The following is a 22,784-nucleotide window of genomic DNA, read 5'->3' as shown; positions in this document are numbered from 1 at the left end:
CGTTTGCCCTTTATTCTCCATTTTCTCCTCTTACCATTACTTCTTGCCCTTTATTTGCCCATCCATTCTTCTCTATTTTCGTGCCTCATCTCTTCGTGTCCCATTACTCCCGAAGCCATAACCTGACGTTGGCAGCACAGGAGGCCTCTGGTGCCTCCTAGCAAGCCCTGTTCTTCTGTTCCAGTTAATTTCACCACAAACCAGGGGACATTTGCATATTTTAGATTAGGTAACCATGTGATATTAAATTTGTTCTGTGTTCATATTTAAATGTATGACTTGATTTTTGTGGGAAGTGTATATTTATACTCTCTACATTATAGATGTGCTGTGAAACATTTTCTTGGGATCTTTTTAGAATGAAATTTTTGGTTCGACGGTGGCATCGAGTCACTAGTTCTGGTCCCATCAATATTAACAGGGATGGCTTTGGACTGAATCCAGGTAAAGTCAAAGCAGAATTTTTTCTTATGTTTATAATTGAAATTACTGCACGTGCAATAACTTCAATAATGTGTTCTGGAACCTATGTTGTCTATACACAGCGAGAGTCCTTATAGCCACAAGTCTGGGGACCTTGCTGTTTTAACAGCTGATTTTGTGGAGCAGTTAGTCTGCACAAGGCCCTCCTTTTTCCATGTGTTCATATGTATCCACCCAGTTATGTGATGTAAATGCTTTTACTATTATTCTCACTTTACAGATGAAAAACCAAAACATGGAAAGCATTTGTCATTTGCCCCAGATTCCCAGTAGGAAGTGGTGGAGCCAGCGTTAATGGCTCCAGAACATTCTCCCCTTATAACTGCATTTAATGCTCTGGTTCAAGATAAGATTGCCGTTTCAGTCATATGAAGGAGTTGTGGTTTGAAGTTTTCTCAATTTAGCGCTATTCAGACAGGTTTCTAAGTTTACCAGTAGGTCGTATAATAATGGTTAACAGTTAAAATTCCTTTTCTCTATATCTAGAAGTGGAAACAAATATTAGGGCTTTAATGTTTCAGACATGAGGATGAAGTCAGAAGCTGGGGAGCACACAGAGTTACAGACGCACAGCATAACTGTGCTGTGTATTGCTATTAAACCACCTTCATGTATTCTACCAGTAGCTGGCCATGAACAGCAGAAAAGAAAAAGAGGGAATACATTTGATACCCTAAGCAGAGTTTTTTTGATATATGAATCCTTAAACATGAAACAGCTGAAATTTGAAATCTGTACCATAATGAGTTCTGTGTTGTGAGTTAGTAAATCTTAATTTCAGGTTTTTTCTAATAAAAGTCATTAGAATGGCTTGGCTACATTAGTCTAATATTTTTTTATCTGCATCATCTTTTCCTCCAAACCATACACACTCAGGTACCCATCACCTCACCTCTAGTTATAACTGTTTTAAAAAGAAAATACTTAAGTTAAATAGGCTTTCTTTGAGCTATAGTTCCAGATTAGCAGAAATACTTATATCAGAAGGTAAACAAAATAACAGTTCTGTTGTTTCTCTCCTATAGCCAGAATAATTGAAAATAACTATGAATAGGAGGTAGTGTAGTATAAGTAGTCTTTCAAGCCCTATGTGTTTTGTAGAAATTTTTCAAGGGCTTGTCATTTCTTTTTAACAAGATATGTTTTGGATTACTTTAGGTGCTGAAAAGACTGACCTGTTTTATCATTCTTCTGGTGGACTGGAGCTATATGGAGAACCGAGACATACTACATATCGCTCAAGATCAGATCTAGACTATCCTCGGTCTCCTTTACCATTTCAAAATAGGTAAGAATTTGAAAAATCCTGCCTAGAATAGTTAAATATACTAATACGTAACAGAGGCCAAGGACAGTGCTATAGCTTTGACCTCTTTGCACTGAAATGCTAGATGTTTCTTCAGTTTTATGTGATTTACATAATCTAAAGCTCATAATCCAAAATAGCTTCTGAATTTGTAACTGGTTTCCAAGAATATAGAGCTGATCAAGTGTATTTTAGGGTATGTTTTGGGTTAGACATTGGGAAAAATATTGAGTAAAATTGATAGTCTCTGGACATTATGAAAAAAACTCTAAAGTCTACATGTCAAGATGCATTTATACATATGCAGCATTTTTTCAGTCCCCTATGATAGGCATTATACTGGACATTCTTATGACAACTTAGTAGCTGCTGCTTTGAATTTATTGATTAGTTTTTTTTCCTTTCTACAATGCAAACTCAGAAGTATGGGGCTATAGATCAGGCAGTGTACAAGTGGTCTACCTTTTAAGGGCAAGATGGAGGCTGATTGGTAAGTTACTTGCCTTGTTTGTGGATAATTTGAATTCTCGTTTATATTTTTGATCTCATAGGTACCCAGGCCCTCCAGCTGATTTAAATCCTGGTTCCTTAGCATGTTCTCAGCTTCAGAATTATGATCCTGACAGAGCCCTAACGGATTATATCACTCGGCTAGAGGCACTACAAAGACGACTTGGAACTGTACCAGCAGGTACTCTCAGCTTAACCAAGTAGTAACAGCACCATACTGCTAGATAAGACCCATAGCTCTCCTTTCTCTTTTTGAAAGTCCTTGACATCGCTCATTAGGACAGTCAAATCTTAGAGTTCAGTACATCAGTTACCAGGTTAGACTTAGGAATTTAAGCCAGGCCGTGATTTACCACCCCAGATCCTACTCCCCTAGAAAAGATTCCCTGCTGTCTTCATTTAGCAGGTTGATTAGACAAACTGTACAGTGGGCACCAAAGTGCAAAGTACCCTGAGGCTCACAGAGTCAGCTGGAGGACATGTTCCTAAATAATACGTGTTCCTAATAATGCATGCGGATCAGGGGTAGGGATGTGAGAGCACTTAATGCAGCCATTATCCCTTCTAGGGCCTTGTGCTTTTATATACAATCCATAAAATCCATCTCATTCAAAAGACTTTGTAAGAATGACCTATTTTTCTCTGCTCAAAATCACACAAAAATTTCTTATTATAAATGGAGTCCCCGTTCATTATAAGAAAACCTCCTTCCCTGTCTCCCGTTAGTTCACTCCTGAGTCAAAGGTTTTGGGTCATTTTAATTAAATGTGCTTAAAGTCAGCTTTTATATTTTGTTTTTACTTTTACTAAAGACCCTGGTCTTTTTATACTATTCCTACAAACTAGATAGGGTTAAGAGCAGGTTATTTTAAGTTAGTAGTTTCTCTTTTCATACAAGGAATCACCTAACCCAAGCAACTTGTCATAGGAAACTTTATCATAGCTGGACTTCTGGTTTGGTTTGTGTTTTGTTTTAATCATCTAAATTTCTTAGGACCCAGATTTTGAAGACCAAAAGGTTTTTCAAGAGACAGAAGATACAGAAAATTCAACCTGCAGCGCACTTTAGTCTTATCATTAGTTTCACTTACTTGCTGTAGAGCCAGCCATAGTGACTTTTAAATATATATTCAAAGTCCCTTTAAAAAATCAGTTTAAGTATGAATAAGACTTTACAAAAATAAAAAGCATTTTTTGAAGTAGAAGCTATTAGTAATCTTCTGCCCTTCATGAGCTAGTATAGATAACAATCTGATTTGAAATAACTACTAATTAGTCTGGCATATATAGCAGTTTAATTTGAAATCATTTAAATAGCCTGTGTTTCTCTCATAGGTTCAACTCATTTTCATGCTGGCATGAGAAGATAATCCTTTGAAACATCATGAATAGAAGTGATTTTAAACAAATTCCTTTTGTAAATCAATGGTTCTTTTGTGCTTTTGTATTGTGGGTATTCAATGGGACCAATAGGAACACAGCTTATGATTGTATACGAATCCCTTGCCAGCACATGAAAACAAACTGGAATTTGTACATATAAGCATTGTGTGTGTATTCATGCACAATAATCATTAAATTACATGTATATCTGTGGAATGCTAATTTAAATGATTAAATTATAAACCTTATGTATTTATCAAATGGGTGAAAAGATTAAACTTTTGCGCATTATGACACTGCTGAATGTGTAGCTTGGGGTGTCCTGCACTTTTCTTATAAGGCTACTGAAGTTACATGTTTCTGCCTAATATATTTGCTACTGGTGATGATGACAGATATCACTTGTAGAGACCTATTTTTGTATAATGGTAGAAGTTTTGAATTTTATGGGGTATTTTGTCAAGTACTGAAATAAAAATGACTTCACCATTTTAACCACACTGTATTGGAACCCTCTTCATTTTTAACTGAACCATAATTCTTGGTACATGTCTCAGGCTGCTATAACAGAGCACCATATACTGGATGCCTTATAAATAACAGAAATTCGTTTTGGAGGCTGGGAACCGGATTTGGTGACTGGTGAAGGTCTGCTTCCCGGTTCATAGACTGCCATCTTCTTGCAGTCCTCACATGGCAGAGTGGTCAAGAGAGCTCTCTGAGGTCTCTCATAATCCTGTTCACAAGAGTTCTTACCATGCTGTGATCGCCTCCCAAAGGCCCCACTGTGAATACCAACAAATTGGGGATTGGGTTTCAACATAGGAACTTGGATGGGAGGACACAAACATTCATTCTGTGGCAGTGCATATCATCTCATTACTTATCTGAAATATGTAGGACTTAGAGATTCAGAAAGTTGTCCTAATCTTATCGATACTACTGGGATTTTTCTTTCCGTAAGAAAAAATTCTCCATATGCCTTTGTATCAACTTTATAAAGTATTTTTTAAAAAACTGTGTTGGCATTTTCATGAGTAATCCTTATTTGCCCAATTATATATTTAGTGTTATGTCCAAAGATGTGGCCTCACAAAGCTATATTTATGAAGATAATGTAGAATTCATTTGACTCAAATCTTAAATTTTATTAACAGAATTAAAACAGTATTTCTAAGCCAAATCCAGATTGGGAAACTCTCAGAGATAATATAAATCTTAATGCTATTTCTTAGCTAGAGTCCTCTCATAACATGCAGCTCACTAAAACAGCTAGAGTAGTATTTGATGCTTATAACCAGAGAATTACCATTGAATATTCTGATTTATACCAACACAAACAGGCTATGGACACAAGATCTTGAAGATTTCACATTATCTGTGTTTTCCATGTTAGCAGCTGAGTTCTAATAAGAGTTCTAGAAATAACAAATGTATTCTAAAGCAGACAGCTGAAGGTGAGGGTTGTGAGTGAAACCTTCCATTGCTTGCTACACAAGACTATTCTGCTCTGTGGGAGAATGGAGAAAGCAGATGGACAAATGCTCTGAGCAATCTCATTTCATTCCCATTGTTTGACCATCAGCCCTCTTACGACATTAGGCCTCTGCAGTCAACTTGTTAATGTTTCTCAATAATTAGTTTGTGATTAAAATCTAAATCTGTAAGTCTAAAACTATTCACTAACAAAGACTAGCCTTACCTCAGAGTTTTAACTTTTTTTGTGCCATGAACTTCTCAAGCTTTTTTGTGAAACTGGGGTCCTTTTCTCAGAATGCTTTTAAAGACAAAATATATAGGATTGTAAAGGAAACCAATTATGTAATAGTCAAACTTTAAAAAATTTTTGAGATACAATATGTAAGTTTGAAGATCCAGTGATAGATCTAACAACTACCATAATTTCAAAGTAGTGATGAGAGTAAAAGCTATATCAAAAGTTCTATAACATCTATATATCAATGTGATTTCTGTTCCGAATCATGGGCACTGCTAATAGTAGTTTGTTGCCTAAATTTGTAAGTAAATACCAAATTACAGTTTGAAATTAATACAAGAACAATTTTTTTCCCATCCAAGTTCCTACATTCCTGAATTCTCACTGAAGCACATAAACATTATAATTTGTGAATACAGACTTTACTTTTCTCAAAAACAATTTTAATGTGAAAAACTGTAACAGCAGAGAGTTTAACCTGAGTCTTCCAGCCTCCTGGAAGGAGCAAAACAAAACTATTACATACATAAGGGAAAAAATATTTTGGCCTCATCTAGTAAAAACAGACTGTAGTCAAATTACAGGTATAGAGACAAGCCCCCAGTTATCATTTGAGTTGGTTCTTGAACACAGCCTTCACAAAATGTGACCAGTGATACTAATTTCAAGGACTCTGCTTCCTATTACCCTTCAAGTCAGAGTTCCATGAACTCAGATTTTATATTTTAAAAGAAAGCTTATTGACCTAAATTAAGGTTTAATAAATGGAACAGAAAATTCCTAATTATATTCTGGAGAGGAAGCAGGGAACCATCTTGAGCCAAAGAAAAAAATTATTCCTTAGGGACTTTATTTTGGATTTTCACACAGATGTGACCATGTAGAACCAGATACAAACTTATCAGGTAGGTATTTAGTAATTAGATCAAGTTACACAAGCAGTCTTTAATATTAGTAATTATTTTTTAAGAAATATAATTAAGTCATTGTCATAGACCTCTCTCAATTTCCTGTGGGACAGTGCTTCCTAAGGATATATTTTTCAACAACATAGCTCTATCATGGCTAAGTATCATCATACCCAAACAATTAATAGGATTCTCTTTTATCCAAGGCTTTAAATATGAGTCTATTCTCTACCCACCCATCCTCACATATACAAGCATTACCCAGTAAATGAATAAATAACCTAAGGCTACCAAGTATCTCATTGGGCTTTTATACTTTAAGATCTAGTCCAAGATCGAATACCCTTAACTTACTTGGCAAGAGCTACATATGCTCTTAAAATTAATACCTGAAAATTGTGTTTAGAATCTGCCAATTACCAAGATGCCCCCAGTTTTTTACTAATGAGAGCTTGATTTTCTTCAATTAAGCAGATGTAGTAAATATCCATCGTAAAACTATCGGGAAATATCTGAAATGCCATCAGATTTGATGTAACCTTTTAGTTAAGAAAATAGAAAACCTTTTAGTTAAGCTGGCTGTCTTAAAATTACACACACAAAGTACACAAAATTGTTTCATAAACTTCATTCTCCAAATGCTTTTGCCGTTTACAGTGATGTTTCATGTATTAGTTCCTTGTTGCCTTTTTCATTTTGATCTTCGTTTGTATCGGATAACTGGGTTTTCAGGAGTGTGAATCATGGTTGTATAATTCACAGTGGGAAAATATCCATCAATGAGATCAAATTCATATAAACGAAGCATAGTGGACCAAATTGTCTTGATTTGCACATAAGCAAAATTCTCTCCAATACAACGATGACGCCCTGTTAAAAAAAAAAAAAAAAAAATCCTAAGAATCAGTTGGAATTCTTTCTCATTTTTAGCCTGGAGTGATAAGAGCTACAGGTTGGGTGAAAAGCAGATATACAGATATTATAATAAAAAGATGACATATTCTTTTCACAGAAAACAAAAATATAAATAGTTAATAAAAATCCTAGATTTTCAACATCTGTTTTTAGGGGAAATGGCACTTGGGTAATTATAAAATGACTTTTCCAATCACTTTTTATCTATCCAGGTTAAATATATGTAAGGTTGATGTACACGGACAGTGGATTAGTAGTTACCAGAGAGAAGGGCGGGGGGGTATAGAGGAGAAAAAAGGGTCAAATATTTGGTGACAGAGGAAATTTAACTTTAGGTGGTGAACACACAATGCAATATACAAATGACTTGTATTACTGAATTGTACACTTGAAACCTATTTAATTTTATTAACCAATGTCACCTCAATAATTTTCATTAAAAAAAAAATAAAATAAATATAAGTCAGGTTGAAATATACGGTGCTAATCTAGTTTGGGAATATACTAGAATATCACTACCTTCTGTCCCAAGAGAGCCCTAGTTAAAAGTTAATATGAACCTTCCAATCAAAACTTTAAATGCCATTACAAATGATAATGGAAGATAAAGGGATTTAATAAACCCAATATAGCAACACATACTGACATCAAAATTTAAAAGGTCATATACACATTAACTAACAAGCTGATTCTAAAATGCATATAGCAATGCAAAGGACCTACAATATGCAAAGCCATCTTGAAAAAGAAGAGCCAAATTGGAGGACTTCAAATCTGGCTTCAACAGTAAAGGTACAGCAACTGTACTATTGTGATTTGTAATAAGAAATACACATTTGGTCTTCCTCCCACTCTAGGCACAGAGCTCCTGAAACCCTTGGGACTTCTTAAGTGAAAAGAACAATAAAGGGGAAAGGAGCAAGGAGCCTTTTGTTATTCATAACAAGCACCTTTCAGCCACACTCAGTTTGTTAATGAGGTGACTTTTGGAAAAGCCCCTCAGAACGGGGGCTGACTGCCAGGGGAACCAACTAGGTGGTGAAATGGTTGGAACTTTCAGCCCCACCCCCTGACCTGCAGAGAAGGGAGAGGGGCTGGAGGTTGAATTAATCACCAGTGATCAATGATTTAATCAATCATGTCCATATAATGAAGCCCCCATAAAAATCCCTAAAATATAAGGGTTCGGGGAGAGACTGTTCAGAGAGCTTTCAGGTTTGTGAACACGTGGAGGTGCTGGGAGGGTGGTGTTCCCAGAAAGGAAGGGCATGGAAGCTCTGCACTCCTTCCCTCATACCTTGCCCTATGTATCTATTCAGTCAGGCTGTTCGTGAGCTGTATCCTTTTACAATCAAACAATAATCTAGTAAGCAAACTGTCTTCTGAGTTCTGTGAGCCACTATCAAATTATGGAACTCTAAGAAGGGGACTGAGAGAACCTCTGATTTATAGCCAGTTGGTCAGAAGAACAGGTGACAACCTGGCCTTGCAATTGGCATCTGAATTGGGGTAGCGGAACAGTCTTGTGGGACTGAGGCCTTAACTATGGGGTCTGTGATAACCCAGAAAGTATTGGAATTGTAGGAACCCAGCTGGTGTCCACAGAGAGAACTGGTGTGGGAAAAACACCCACACATTTGCAAGAATGTCCCTATTAGGAAAGTGAAAGATATTTGTAAATACACATGAATTATTTTGACAAGCACAAATTTCATCAGGACAAACATTTCAAATGTAAAATGTAATCAATCATCTATCTTACCAGCTCCAAATGGCACATAGGCAAACTTCTCTCCTGATGCTGGATTGTCCTGTAAGTAGCGATCAGGATTAAAGTCCAAACGTTCTATCCATGAGTCTTTAAGTCTTTGATTGACAGTGGGAGAAACACACACCTGATGTCCTGGAGGAATGGTATATCCTGCCACAGTCTACAAATGAGAAAGCAACACATTTCATTAGATAATTTAAAAACATTTAATCAGATAATCAGGTCATTGTGTAATAAAGCATTAATATAAATGAGATATATATATTTAAAAACTAGATTTAGGCCAACTAAAACTATTTTAATAAGATGATTTCCAAGTGACCCAATATTGGGCTAGAAATATATACACAAATAAAAATCCAAAAAATTCTCATTCTGAAAATCAACTTTTTGCTAAATAAAAACTGGCAGCATGGAGGGAGAAATCTAGCCAAGAGACTAACCTGAGGAGTTTTGGCCATTCTCATCATGGTCATTATAGGAGGTCGAAGTCTTAATGTTTCTTTTATACAGCGATCAAGTAAATTTAGATCTTTGAGCTAAAAAGAGAAAACACTTCCTGAGTTCTACAATATTTAATATACTTCAACAGCATTTTAAGTTAAATATTTTATAAATTTTATTTAGTTAAGTAAAAATTATTTTAACTTCTGGGTAATTACAAAATAGCTTAATTTCTGGGTAGAGATGCAGACGCAACTGGTTCAGAGTAGCCGGGATTATCTTGTTCTATCACTGTCCATGGTCAACAAGGAAAAGGAGGGCAAGGTAACAGGAAGGCAATCACCCTGAAGAATGGCATAGTAAGGACCTGTAAAAATTCACTCATCTAAGAAAAACACTAGCAAATATCACTAATGTCAGTTTTTTCAAAACCTGTACACAAATGTTTAGAACAGCATTATCGATAATAGCCAAAAGGTGGAAACAAATGTCCATCAACTGAAAACTGAATAAACAAATGTAGATAATCCATATAACGGAATATTACTAGTCAATAAAAAGACTGAAGTACTGACGTACATTACAACATGGATGAACCTTGAAAACATGCTAAGTGAAAGAAGCCAGTCGCAGACTACATATTGTATGAATGTGATCATTTATATGAAATATCCAGAATAGGCAAATCATAGAGACAAAAAGTAGATTAGTAGTTGCCAAGGGAAATGGAGAGTAACTGCTAACAGGTACTGGCTCTCTTTTGGAAGTGACGCAAATGTTCTAAAAATTGTGATGGTTTCACAACTCTAAGGTATATTTCAAAAACAGTGAAGTGTACACTTTAAATGGATGGATTTTATAGTATGTGAATTATGTATCAACGAAACTATTATTTTAAAAGTTACTAAAATCAGGAATCAGAGGAGACGTTACTACTGACCTCACAGAAGAAAAGATTATAAGAGAATACTATAACAATTGTATGCCAACAAATTAGGTAATCTAAATAAAATGGAAATATTCCTAGAAAGACACAGACTATCGAAACTCTCAAGAACAGAACATATAAATATACCTATAACAAACAGATTGAAATAATTTCAAAAAGCTTCCCACAAAGAAAAGCACAGACCTAGATGGCTTCTCTAGTGAATTCTATCAGACATGTAAAAATGAATTACCACCAATCGTTCACAGACTTCCAAAAAATAAAATAGAAGGGAATACTTCCAGATTCATTCTATGAGACCTGTACTACTCTGATACAAAAATCAAAGACATCACAATAAAACTACAGACCAATATCCCTTATAAACACAAATGCAAAAATACTCAACAAAATACTAGCAAACCAAATCCAGCATTAGGACATTCCAGGGAGGACTATAGGGAAGTTTCAAAAAATGAAGCTAACCAATTTATAATACATAGAAAACCTCAAATTGTCCCTTCACTTTTTAAAATTTATTTTTTCACTTATCTCCCCACTCCCCTCCCCTTTGGCAACCATCAGCTTGCTCTCTGTACCTAATGGTCTGTTGCTAGTTTCTTGATTCTGTTGTTTTATTTTTCTAGATTACACATATAAATGAAATACAGTATTTTTTTCTCTATTTCACTTTGCACAATACCCTCTAGGTCCATCCATACTGTCACAAATAGCAAGATTTTATTTCTTATTGCCAAATAATATTCCATTGTATATATGTACCATATCTTCTTTATCAATTCATTTATCAGAGGAAAACCTAGGTTGCTTCCATACTTTGACTATCGTAAATAATGCTGGAATGAATATAGGGGAGCATATCTTTTTGAATTAGTGTTATGGATTTCTTGGGATAAATACCCAGAAATGGAATTGCTGGATCATATGATAGTTCTACTTTTAATTTTTTGAGGAACATTTATACTGTTTTCCACAGTGGCTGTACCAATTACCAATTTACAATCCCACCAACAGTACATGAGGGTTCATTTTTCTCCACATCCTTGCCAGCACTTGTTATTTGTTGATTTTTTGATGATGGCCATTTTGACAGGTGTGAGGTGGTATCTAATTATGGTTTTGATTTGCGTTTCCCTGATAATTAGTGATGTTGACCATCTTTTCATATATCTGTTGGCCATCTGTATGTCCTCTTTGGAGAAATGTCTATTCAGGTCCTATTGGTGTCAAATTGTATAAATTTCTTACATATTTTGGATATTAACCCCTTATTGAATATATCATTTGTGAATATCTTCTCCCATTTGGTAGGATGCCTTTTCATTTTGTTCATGGTTTCCTTCACTGTGCAAAAACTTTTTCGTTTGATGTGGTCTCATTTGTTTATTTTTGTTTTTATTGCTCAAACTGTCCCCTTTAAAAATTAGCCACAGTGAAAATGAAAATCCAACAAACCTGGTCGTAAGTTAAAGGAGGCAGATCCTCTCCACTGACTGTTTTCTGTTCTAAATAACATTTTTCTTGAAGTGTTTTGTCTCTAGCCAAAAAGAAGCCCATCCAGGCACTAGTAGTTGAGGATGTATGCTGCCCTGCTAAGAGCAATCCAATAAGCATGCCTGCTACTTCATCATCTGTCAAAGGACGCCCATCCCTATAGAAAGAACCAAACACACAAATTTAACATTTTGGCAGACATATTTCATGCCTCATCCTTTAAATAAAGGGTCAAAATGAATAAATTTTTCAGGTATAAGAGTTTCTTGCATTTGTCCATCACAAGTCAGAATTTTTTTTTCCATTAGGGAAAAGAGAGAGACCAACAGAAAATACGATTTTGATTACAAAAGACTTCATTACAGTTTATCTAGCAAATTTTTCACCATGCATAGTCACTGGGATTCCACTAAGGTACAAGATCCCGAAATTTATGTCTCATCCATTTAAAAAGTCCAAAGGTCATAGCTATTGATCTTGCATCATTACTTTTTAACTGGCTATATTATTTAACTATGTTTTAATGTGTAATTTCCTGCTTCAGCGTAATACGTGATCTGAACAGCTCTTACTTGTAAGTAGAATCTAGTAAAGTTTGGAGAATGTCATCAATTTTTTCTTCTGACTGTCTGCGTTTCTGAATTGCCTTATAGAAAATATTCTTGATCTCTCGATGAGCTCTGTCCCTGCGTCTGTAATTCAAAGAAGAAAATAACTTCAAAAAATAAAGTAGTACTTTCTGGCATCAAATTCATTTTGAAAATAACCGGGACCTAGCTTAAAGCAACCATATTTAACTTTGTTGACTCTAAAATAATTGACAAAACTCAGAACCAAGAGAAAAAAAAAAGGCACCATGAAAATTATATTGTTAGGAATTTCTAGGGCCTCTTAGGGCAAGAAATGTATTTTAACATATAGATCTCTGATTCTTAACATACTACCTTTGTTCTACTAAAGGTCTAAAGCAAGACTCAAATGATTATTCCTTTAGAATCATTTCGGTTTAATAGAAAGCAGAACACTCTTTTAAGTTAACATGAAATTTAGATTTTAACCAAATTCTGGAAGCAGATGAGAATCACTCTGGTTCTTCAAAAGAATCTAGGATTTAAATAAACCTGAGATTTACAGAGGATTGTCTAAAGCTAGGACTTAGGCTATGACTACAGCATACAGGGTTTGATTCTACTTTTCACTTTCTAAGAAAACATAGTTTTATAGAGGGTAAAAATACTAGGAAACTCAGAAAACAAACTTCACTAGGTAATAGGTACTGTAAGTGTTTTACATGAATTACTCACTTTGACCTCCTGCAAGGTAGATGCTATTATCCTCATGTCACAGACAGCTGCATAAGATCACACAGCCAGTGAGCAGTGGAGCCAAACTTTAAAAATCAGGCAATTTGACTACCTTGCCCCTATTTAAACAAGGACTTCGAATAAAAATTCCTACACTGCATCATTTTTTTAAGACTGCCACCAGAAATCAACCGAGAAAGCAGCAGAGCCCGGAAAACACTGTTTAAGAAAGTAAATGGAATATTTTGGTTAAATCTGTTGTTTCAGGTAAGACAGAAAAAAGACTAGGCTGGAAAGACTAGTAAAAGGCCTATCATACCTAGCTCAGGAGTTTCTGACTTCATCCAGGAGATAGGGAAGGTGGAAATAGGCTCAATACACATTTATGGAGAAATTACTATCCCAGGGCTGTGCTGGATTTTCTAACATAATATGGATGAAAGCATTCTGAAAACTGCAAAGCTCTCTTACAAGTATAAGGTTTTGATGAGTTCCAGAGAACCTCTCCTGGCTCTCTCCTTTACTCCCACCCCTCTTTATTCTCTAAGTGGATAAAAGTACAGAAACGGAAGGAAAAGTATCAATTTGATGCCTCTATTTGATGCCTCTCTATCTCTCACATGAACAGAAAAGAATCAACAAAGGTACAAAAAGCCTCCTAATATGAAAGACATTAAGCTACACATCAAGTCCTATGAGCAACATTTCTTTGTATCACAGATGGTCTCTGCCCTTTAGGTGATCGCAGTACAGCACACAAGGAGACAAAGAGAAAATTAAAGGCACTGACACTTCAAACAAAGAAATTTCACAATATACTACAAAACAGTCAAATACTTTCAAACAAGTGCTTCGAGGGCTGTATCACTTTTAGGTAGAGTTCAGAGGCTTTCCTTAATACAAGGAATATGTGAGATAAGATTTTAAAATATAGACAACAAATTACTTTTTTAATAAACTGAAACTTACCTTGAATGAGCTCATTATATAGTTTATATAAAGAAAATTTGTCCTGATTTCTCACAGAAGAATGGGGGCTCATAATATCCCCCAATTTATTGTTTTATGTTTAATTTTTATCTTACCAAAGCATACCAACACTACAGTAATTATACAGAGTTAAATCACCAAATATACTTTCTTTATCCATACCTGAAACTAGGCAAAGGGAGCCAAGCTGGCAACAGCCAGGCTGCATGGCTAAAACCTCCATCCAAATCTGCATACAGTTGTGCCACCTTTTCATTGAGCTGACTTCTGATTTCCTTGCCATGTAAACAATGGCTAGCTGTTAAAATTATAAGCTCAGAAAGAGCTTCAAACAAATCTACAGGAAAAAAAGATCATTCCCATTAATATTGCCAAAAATTATTTTGGAATATTCTATTTTCTTAGAGATCTAAAATAACTGTGAAGGAAAACTGAGAATAAAAACAACTCGAGAACCTATTCATACCATCCAAAAAGCTTATAGAGAGATATGTGGCTGCCCTACTACACAAAACAAAGAGAGGCAAGAAACCAAATGATGGGAAGTACCCCAACCCTCTGAACAACCAAAGTCGATGCCACAAAGGCATCTCGAAACCTCACTCATGAGCCCTTCACCTTGAAAAGATCAAGATAAAAATTAATGAGTTCAAGGTCACAGTATAACAAAAGCAGCAAAAAGTCTATTTAGTGCATATAAGGACAATAATGAGGTGCTTCCCAAGGAATAGCAGTCCTAAAACTGAAGAACAGATTATTTCCCAGGTCCAAAGTGAGTACATCGGGACTGAAAATGGAAGTATTGACCATGTATAAAAGAAAACTGTAACTAATCACCGGCTGGCATACCCTAACACTGGAGACAGGTGCATCAGGCCAGCACACTTCAATGACACTTAAAGTTATAAAAATTATCCACTCAATGCCCCACTCTTTAATTCCATGTTCACCAAATGAACTTCCAATCATCATCTGGCTTTCCAATTAGATTTACCATCAAAGAGAAGTTCAGAAAATATTCTGGTGTTCTTGGTGCTATAATGTCTCATTCGTATATAGTAAATAGTTGGCATTCTAGATGGTTAGAAATACTACATCAACTTGAGGTATATATTTTTTTTAATAAAGTTTCTGGACCTTTAATAGAGCCAAAGACCAGACCCAGATGTGGTGACCTACACAAAGATCTTAATGTCCCATAGGCAGAGGTTGCTTCCTGTTATGAGGATGGCAATTGTCTCAGAAGGCAACACTTATTGCAGTCCAATATAAAGACTGCATCACAGAAACATCCAAAGAAGGTCATGTTAAATACACAACATAATGCAAGAAAGTATATAATACATTTTTAAAAACTTCTACTGAAAATGACTAAATTCAAACTTTTAGTAAAGATAGAGTAAGCTCATATATTTAAATTTACTTTTTTTGTGGAATAAATCATTCCCATATAACATCAGATAAATAAGATTATTACATATGTAATTGTTTAGACTTTTACTTGCCCATTAGGGATAAAAAATTGTTTTATTAATTTAAAATGATCTTGCAAAATTTTTAGATTCAGTTTACTCCAAAATCTGCTCATGAATCATTTTTATATTATTTGTACAAATGAGCTGAGTAATATGCATGTTACTGAGCCATTTTAAGGTTTTGCTAAGTGAGCAGCAATAATCACTTCCTCTCAGGTCTTTTTAACTCTGGTTAAACATGTTATGGTAATCATAACATGTTCTTTCTGTTAAACCTACGGTGGTTTTACATATGTTATAGTTTGATTTTTATATACACACACATATTCTTACGTTTCCAGTCATAGAAAAGTAGAAACATTAGCAAAAATACAAAGCCGAAATGTTTTGCTTACTTTTTTCTCCACTTTCTCCCCAACTTTGAAAGTATTCCTTTGTTTCTTTTTCAATTATAGAAACATGCTGTCTAAAATGGGCTATGTTAAGGCCACTTTTTAACATTTTCTTCTGCTCCAAGAAAATCTTAAAAAAATTAAGAATATACAGCATTAAAACACAATTTTGTTTTATCACAAGATCTATGTGGGTTATTATTACTCTGTAACACTCAAGAAAAACCTTCTAAAAAAATTGAAAATAAAAGTAGTAAAAAGATTTTTAGAAACTACACCAGATGTGGCAAACTTAGAACTTTTGTGCACAGATCTGAAGTAACGTGTAGAAGACACTTGTTACACCGGCCCTAGACAAATGATGAATTAAGAATCCCTGCTTTCCTTCCTTACATCCTTTCCCACTCCTGACCCCAGGGCTTCCTTTTCCTATTCTGTTATCTTCTAGTCTTCCAACCCAACCCAGAGGGCAACACAGTCTCCCAAAGGTCCATTATGCTTCGATATTATTTTTATCCTCCTTCACATATTCTCCTATTCTATTCCCAAATATCATTCCTCACTGACATTAGCTTAAATTATAATATAGTCCTAATAAAATAAATTCACACTAAGACAACTAATAGTTTTAACCCTTTGAGGCTTTTCTATTTTAAGAATCTAATAAGCTGTGTGAAAGGACGCATATATTTTCCAGGGCTCTTTCTTTTGGCCTTGAAGAGAGCTATTCATTCTCCCACACCTCTCCCATCCCGAGAAACAGCACTTAATGTCAACTTCTAACTACCATACGAGAGTATTGGGTAATGTGCGCTACATTCACAGCCAGAGCCCACCCCCAAGCAACTAGGCCAATTATCTAATTTGGGTTACTTCAACTTGCAGCACTTTAATGTTTGACTTTAGTGGGGAAAAGAAATCATATAAACTTCTAAAGCCAACAGTCTCTAGCTTAGAAGAGCTCTTACGCTATTCAGGCAGGAGTAGAAAGGTAGAAGGTCTTCGGATATGAAATAATGGGATTTTCTTGTTACACTCTCAAATCAAATCCCAATGAGCTAAGTTATCATTCATTTATTTCTTTAGGAAGGCCTTTAGAATTGCTTAGCCCATGCCAGCAACTATAAAACAAAATACCCATTCTTCGTCAGTTACCCATGGCTTTTCTTCTTTTAAATGTCTTATGATTCTTCAGATTTTTAAACCAAAGAATAAATTGTTTCTACATTTTAAATGTATGCTATTATACCACTAGCTAAAATTATTACGGAACAGATTTTCTTGAAAATAAGTGTCACCTACTGGATTAGGCACATCGTATGCAACTCCCTTCCCAAACACAGGTGTTGTCAGACGACTGTAGACATCTTCTGCATTCAGGTCTTCATTTTTACTATTAAAAAGCAGTGCAGCGGCATCACTTCCCAGAAGGTAAGTAAAAGTCTTGCCCACCATGGTAAAACTAAACACAGGTCCATACTAAAGAGAAAAAAGTACCCATATACTGATGTTACCAAAAAAGTATGTAGCACTAAGACACTAATTTCTTAAATCACAAAACAATAAGTTGTTGAAAATAAAAACATTCATAAATCTTAATGCAATTCTTCTCTCAGTCTTTGTCTAAATTTATAACTATGTTCATCTAGTTGCAAATGGAATATAAATAAAACTTCTTTTTTCACTGTTTATTTTGAAAATATTTCTACCTTATACACAGACATTATAATGTTAATAATTACTTATTCTTCCATTATTAGACATATGTGTGATGTGTCAGTTTTTTTACTTATTATATATAATTCTGCAAAAAGTATTTTTGAGACTATAGATTTCTTTTCCTTGGTTAAAAATTAATTTACAGGAGTAGCCAAAGGATATAACCTTCCATATAGTACTTGCTGTGTGAAGACACCAGAAGTTTATTTAGTTAACAGTTTTACCACTATCTCACCAACACTATGCTTTAGTTCACCTCGTCTATAAAATGGGAATAGTAATAATACCTACTTCATAGAACTGTTAGGAAATATATCTTACATATTAGAATGTATCCATATATATTATATATTATATGCATATAATAAATATATTAGAGTAAAATAAATATATGTTAGAGTACCTTGGCCATAAGTGTTTTCTCTAATTATTATTATTATTATTATTATTATTATTAGCATGGACGTAGAAATCAAAACATATGTAAATCCTAGCTTGGCCACTAGCTACTAATGAGCTTAATAACAAATTATATAACCTGTTTCTCAGTTTTGTCATCTATAAAATGAATAAACCTGAAGGGGTTTTGTTGGGCTTTAATGAGATAATCTATATAAAGCAGTAAGTGCTGGCCCAAAGTAAGTGTTTTGTAATTATTAATGTAAGAGGAAGAAAAGAGAGTAGGATTATATAGCCATATTAGCCATAAATACATTTGTATGTTTGAAATTGGGAGTATGAGGGAGCACCCATTGGATAGTTTTTAATCTCTTTAAAGAGGAGGCAAAGTTATTTTGGTATGGAAGGTTCAGGAGCTTAGAAAAATAAAGGTTTGAATCAGTCACTGTTGTGAGTGGGAATATAAGTCAATCACAGGAACATAATAGGATTGTCGAGCAGTGCTCAAAGTTCTTTAAGGTAGGCAGGCAATCATGAAATTAGGAAAGAACTAATTTGGTACAAGGAAGGAGAAAATGACTAACAGGCTCCCTTCCAAGGTTGGGTTTTACCAGGTAAACACAATGAAAAGATCCAGGGGCAAGGAAATTAAGGTACTGGCAAAAGTATAACTCCTATGATGGACCATAGTCCCAAAGTAGAACAAAAAGAAAAGAAAGAAAGAAGACTGATAGACCAGGACAAAGTAAATGGAACAATGGACTAAAAGACCTAATGAGATCAAAGAGTGGTTACAGTAGAAGGAGTTGCACAGGCAAACCAGGAGAAGCTGTGGTCTAAGAGTAGGTGTCTACATTCATAGTGTGGAAGTGAAAGTTAACAGTAATGACAAGTCTTAAGGGGAATGTGGAGTAAATGGTTGAATTGGTATAGGAAAGCTCACTGGAGCGGAGAAGAGCAACGATCTGAGTGACCACAGAGTTGTGTGGGTCATCCAAGTAGAACTGAAGTCATAGAAGACGGGTAGTGCAGGTTAGAGAATTCCACAGATGTGTGGTTAAGAAGGGTAGATTGGTATTAATTTCAACTATGACCACCGAATACAAAATTTATGCCAGTGATTTTTAAACCATAGTTGCCAGAACTGCAGGTTTCCTCAGTAGTATTTCAGAGATCACCCCAGGACATGAGAAAAGCTAAAAGGGTCTCCAAGGGCTTTTAAACAGGAACAGTTCCAATTTTATGTTTCCTATACTAGGGATAAGCATAAGACTACAATTTTTTTAATGTTCTGCCATTTAAAAGGAAAGTTTGAAAAGCACTGATTTCCTCTAATCATTTGGAAGACTTACCTTCTCATATGCGTTTTCTAGGAATTCAATTGGACTTTTCCCAAACGCTATGGCATGCCCGAGGAACGGAATTGGAGAGAAAATGTATGGTGGACTTTTCTGCAAAATAAAACAAAAACTTTCAGTTCACATTTCATTTTAGGAGAAAAATCTAGTTTAAGTTTCATGATCAAATAAATGAAATTTGCCGTTAATACTAAAAAGTTACTCCGAAATGCAGCATCAAAAGTAATTAAAAACAGACAAAATGCAGATATCTTAGGAGAGTATCCATGGTAAAAAGAACAAACTCAAAATATGGTATAAGATGACTAGACAAACACAAAGTCATTGCAATTATAAATGCTGAGCATGTCCAGAATATGTCCAATTTTATTGGTGGCTATTGGCAACTTTCCTCACCATTAGTAGCAAAAAAAAGAATAGAAAAATCAAATTATAATTTCTTCACCACTTATTTCCCCTACTACTCATAATTTTAGTCCCACAATCTTGCCTAAAGAAGGTATAGGAAAAAAACATAGTAAGTTGAGGTACAGAAAATAAAGAGAATGTTTAAGAAACAATGTTTATCAGTAAACAGAACACATCTCATGCATGCTTCTTTAACCGCAAATAAACTAAATCCACTGATTTTTTTTAAAGAGAGTAGATCTGCTCTAGCAGGAACTCTAGTATTCACTATAAAAGGTACTCGAGATGCCCCAAAACGAGACTTGCAGATTATAACATTAAGTCTTCTGGAAATCAAACTTGCAATGATGAAGAAGCATTACTCCTCAGATCTTTGGTAGTCTCAAATAGTAAGGAGCACTGAAAACTCACTTTTCTGATAACAGTAACAATCTTAAAATACTAAAGCTACCTTTCTTCCCAAAGATAAATACTATTTCCTCAAAACTCCAAATAATACTGCTTCTTGCCTGTTATGATTCAAACAAAAATTATTTTAAAAACTACTTGGTCAACAGTTTGTACATTCCATTGTCAGTAAAAGGGTAGCTTTCAAAGCTACTAGGTGTTGGCTGGTTAAGGATGCATTCATCGAATATATTACAGAAATATGAAACCAGTGGTCAATAAAACCACTAAATTAGAGAAACGGATTTTATTAGCATTATAGGAAGTTCCCTACAACAGTCCAATTACTCCACTCTACCAAACCATACCGATACAAATCGCAGTAGGGGCAATGCCTCAAGAAACTGAACCACCCAAGGGCAGTCACCAGGATCATGGGCAAGCAGGGCAGCAGCTACCAAGAGCACCTCAACCAGAGCCCCCACCTAAGGCTGCCAGTACAGCCACCAGGGCGCTCAGCGCCACAGCCTAGGCCACCGCTGCCAGTCCTGAAACGACCATGAAGGTCACCAGTGCCGCGGCCAGCACAGTTATCACTATGACCACAAACGCGGCAAGCACGACTCCGGCCAGGACCAGACACCGCCAAAATCAAGACCGTCCGCACCAAGGCCAGCACCCGACCCCCGGGGCTCCTGCCGAGCACAGCCGCGGTAGCCCCTCGCTAGCCATTCGGCTGCTTTGTTCGCCGCGTCCCCGGCCAGGACCCCCACGTGTGTACATACCGCCCCGGCCGGCAGTGGGGCCAGATGGCCGATGGCGAGGCGGAACAGGTAGACCAGGCTGAGGGTAAAGGCGCTAGCGATCAGCAGCATGGATAGGAGGTTGCCGCTCGTCACCTGCTCCATCGCCTGCCCTAGCACCGACCCGCCCGCCTGCAGTAAACCCAGCAACGCCATTCCGGCGGCCGCCGCAGCTGCAGTTCGCTGGGGACGCTGGAGGCCGAGGTCGCCGCCGCTCCTCCGAATCGACGGAGCGAGAGAAGCCGGCAGATGGGCGTCCGGAGGCGGCCCCGGCCCCAGGTCTCCTACTAAACCCAGTCCCACCCACTCCTCCCGCGCGCACCACCCTGTGTCACAGAACTGGGCGGGGCCGCCGCTGGTCACGCCCCTTAAATAGGACTCTATAACGGCGAGGTCTCCTTACGCCGGGAGAGAGGTCCTGGCGAGGCAAGTTGCACCTATGGCATGGGTGGTACAGAGACGTAAGAGAACGTGGGCTTAACAAGAGATCAACCCCCAAGAATCGCGGACCACCGGAGCCTGAGCGTCGTGGGTGCGGGCCTTCAGAACACGACGCGCGGTTGGAGACGGCGGAGGGATCTCAAGGCGAGGGTTGCGATAGGTTAGCAGGGGCGGTGCGCTCTGTGATTGCACCGCGCGCGCGTGAGGTGATCTCGGCCTATGTCGCGTCAGCCAGGCCAGTGGCGAGGGCACCGCCCCTCGCCTGGGCGTGTGGACCTGGTGCACCAGGTCCTGCTCAAGGGCCACGGAGGACAGCCCCAAATAGACGAGAAAGGGAGGATTGTGAAAGACTCCGTCCACACACTGAAGGGTGGGACGATGAGGTCAGTCGCATCCCACCCCAATAAAAACAGGTATTAATGTATGGCCATAAAGGTAATAAATCTTGGTTATTAGGTATGCTGGATTATACGGTAACAGGTTCCAAAATAAATGTATATTTTACAGGCTTTCGTGACCTATTTGAGGCAACGTTTCCCAAGAACGCTCCTTTTCTGGCCATTTAGTGGCCGGAAAGATTTTGAAGCGGGAGTTAAATCTTGCAGCCACAATCAGCCTGATTTCATCCGCTCCTTTGTTTTCAAAAAAGCACGTATATAAAATGACAACCAAATTTAGTCTTCCTTCTAGATTACTATCACAAGCTCCTGACCAGATTGATTGATTGATTGATTGATTGACTGATTGATTGATTGATTGATTCAATCAACATAAGAGCTAGGTATTGTAGGCACTAAGGATACAGCAGTGACTGAGAAAACTGCAAAGCTCTCTGGGAAAGAGCAGGAATATCCATCCAGTTGTCTGCTGGACGCCTCTGCCCAGAGACCTAACATTCATCTCTCACAGTCAGTAAATGGTAAAACTAAACTCGTTATCTCTTCCCACCTGTCTGTCACCCTGCCTCTCCTGAATGCCTGTCAAGGAAGGGTACTACTATCCACCTCATTGCCCTCCTCCTTCATGCCTCACATCTAATCATTCACCAAATGCTAAAATTCCACTAGTTTATTTTAAGTTTCTTCATTTTTATTAGGTCAGGCCCTAATCATTGCTTGCCTGCACTGCTGCAACAGTATCCTACCTGGTCTCTGCTTCCGTGCTTATCTTGATCCTCCACACTGCTGCTGTTTCTTATTTCACTAAAGCTATGTTGTAATCATCTCCA

The 22,784-nt window shown here is 36.8% G+C and overlaps 2 protein-coding genes across 10 annotated transcripts in view; one reads left to right on the top strand and one right to left on the bottom strand.

The window, feature by feature from the left end:
- AKAP9 (A-kinase anchoring protein 9) overlaps positions 1–4,182 on the top strand; it is a 148,853-nt gene extending 144,671 nt beyond the window's left edge. For 4 of the 8 annotated variants that reach the window (XM_039878122.1, XM_039878123.1, XM_039878126.1 and 1 more), the window contains 4 exons: positions 359–444; positions 1,642–1,771; positions 2,341–2,480; positions 3,635–3,669. In XM_039878122.1, coding sequence (XP_039734056.1) covers positions 359–444; positions 1,642–1,771; positions 2,341–2,480; positions 3,635–3,669 — 391 coding nt within the window. Of the gene's footprint in view, positions 1–358; positions 445–1,641; positions 1,772–2,340; positions 2,481–3,634 lie in introns of all 8 variants that reach the window. The other 4 variants (XM_039878121.1, XM_039878128.1, XM_039878125.1 and 1 more) reach the window with 2 other exon arrangements.
- A 1,623-nt stretch (positions 4,183–5,805) lies between these two features.
- CYP51A1 (cytochrome P450 family 51 subfamily A member 1) lies at positions 5,806–21,652 on the bottom strand. 2 transcript variants are annotated; one of them, XM_039878130.1, is made up of 10 exons: positions 21,098–21,413; positions 19,512–19,610; positions 17,344–17,520; positions 16,045–16,171; positions 14,337–14,511; positions 12,453–12,572; positions 11,842–12,037; positions 9,437–9,532; positions 8,985–9,153; positions 5,806–7,177 (listed from the first exon to the last, which is right to left on the bottom strand). In XM_039878130.1, exons 1-10 carry the CDS (start codon positions 21,269–21,271, stop codon positions 6,999–7,001), a joined length of 1,512 nt encoding a protein of 503 aa, XP_039734064.1. In that variant the 5' UTR covers positions 21,272–21,413; the 3' UTR covers positions 5,806–6,998. The 2 variants fall into 2 exon arrangements, with proteins under 2 accessions (XP_039734064.1, XP_039734063.1); XM_039878129.1 differs by lacking the exon at positions 21,098–21,413 and adding an exon at positions 21,519–21,652 and having other exon boundaries at positions 5,821–7,177.
- Positions 21,653–22,784: the final 1,132 nt, after the last annotated feature.

This window comes from Pteropus medius, unplaced genomic scaffold, assembly GCF_902729225.1.
Source record: "Pteropus medius unplaced genomic scaffold, Ma_sr-lr_union100, whole genome shotgun sequence".
Taxonomy (NCBI): domain Eukaryota; kingdom Metazoa; phylum Chordata; class Mammalia; order Chiroptera; family Pteropodidae; genus Pteropus; species Pteropus medius.
The sequence above is the reverse complement of the archived record's forward strand: the minus strand, read 5'-3'. Positions and strand labels throughout refer to the sequence as shown.

Coding starts and splice junctions, on each gene's coding strand:
- CYP51A1 (XM_039878130.1), bottom strand. CDS start 21,271: ATGGCGTTGCTGGGTTTACTGCAGGCGGGCGGGTCGGTGCTAGGGCAG. Junction 12,038..12,452: donor TTACTAGATTCTACTTACAA/GTAAGAGCTGTT, acceptor TTCTTTCTATAG/GGATGGGCGTCCTTTGACAG. Junction 7,178..8,984: donor CTATGTGCCATTTGGAGCTG/GTAAGATAGATG, acceptor TTTTTTTAACAG/GGCGTCATCGTTGTATTGGA.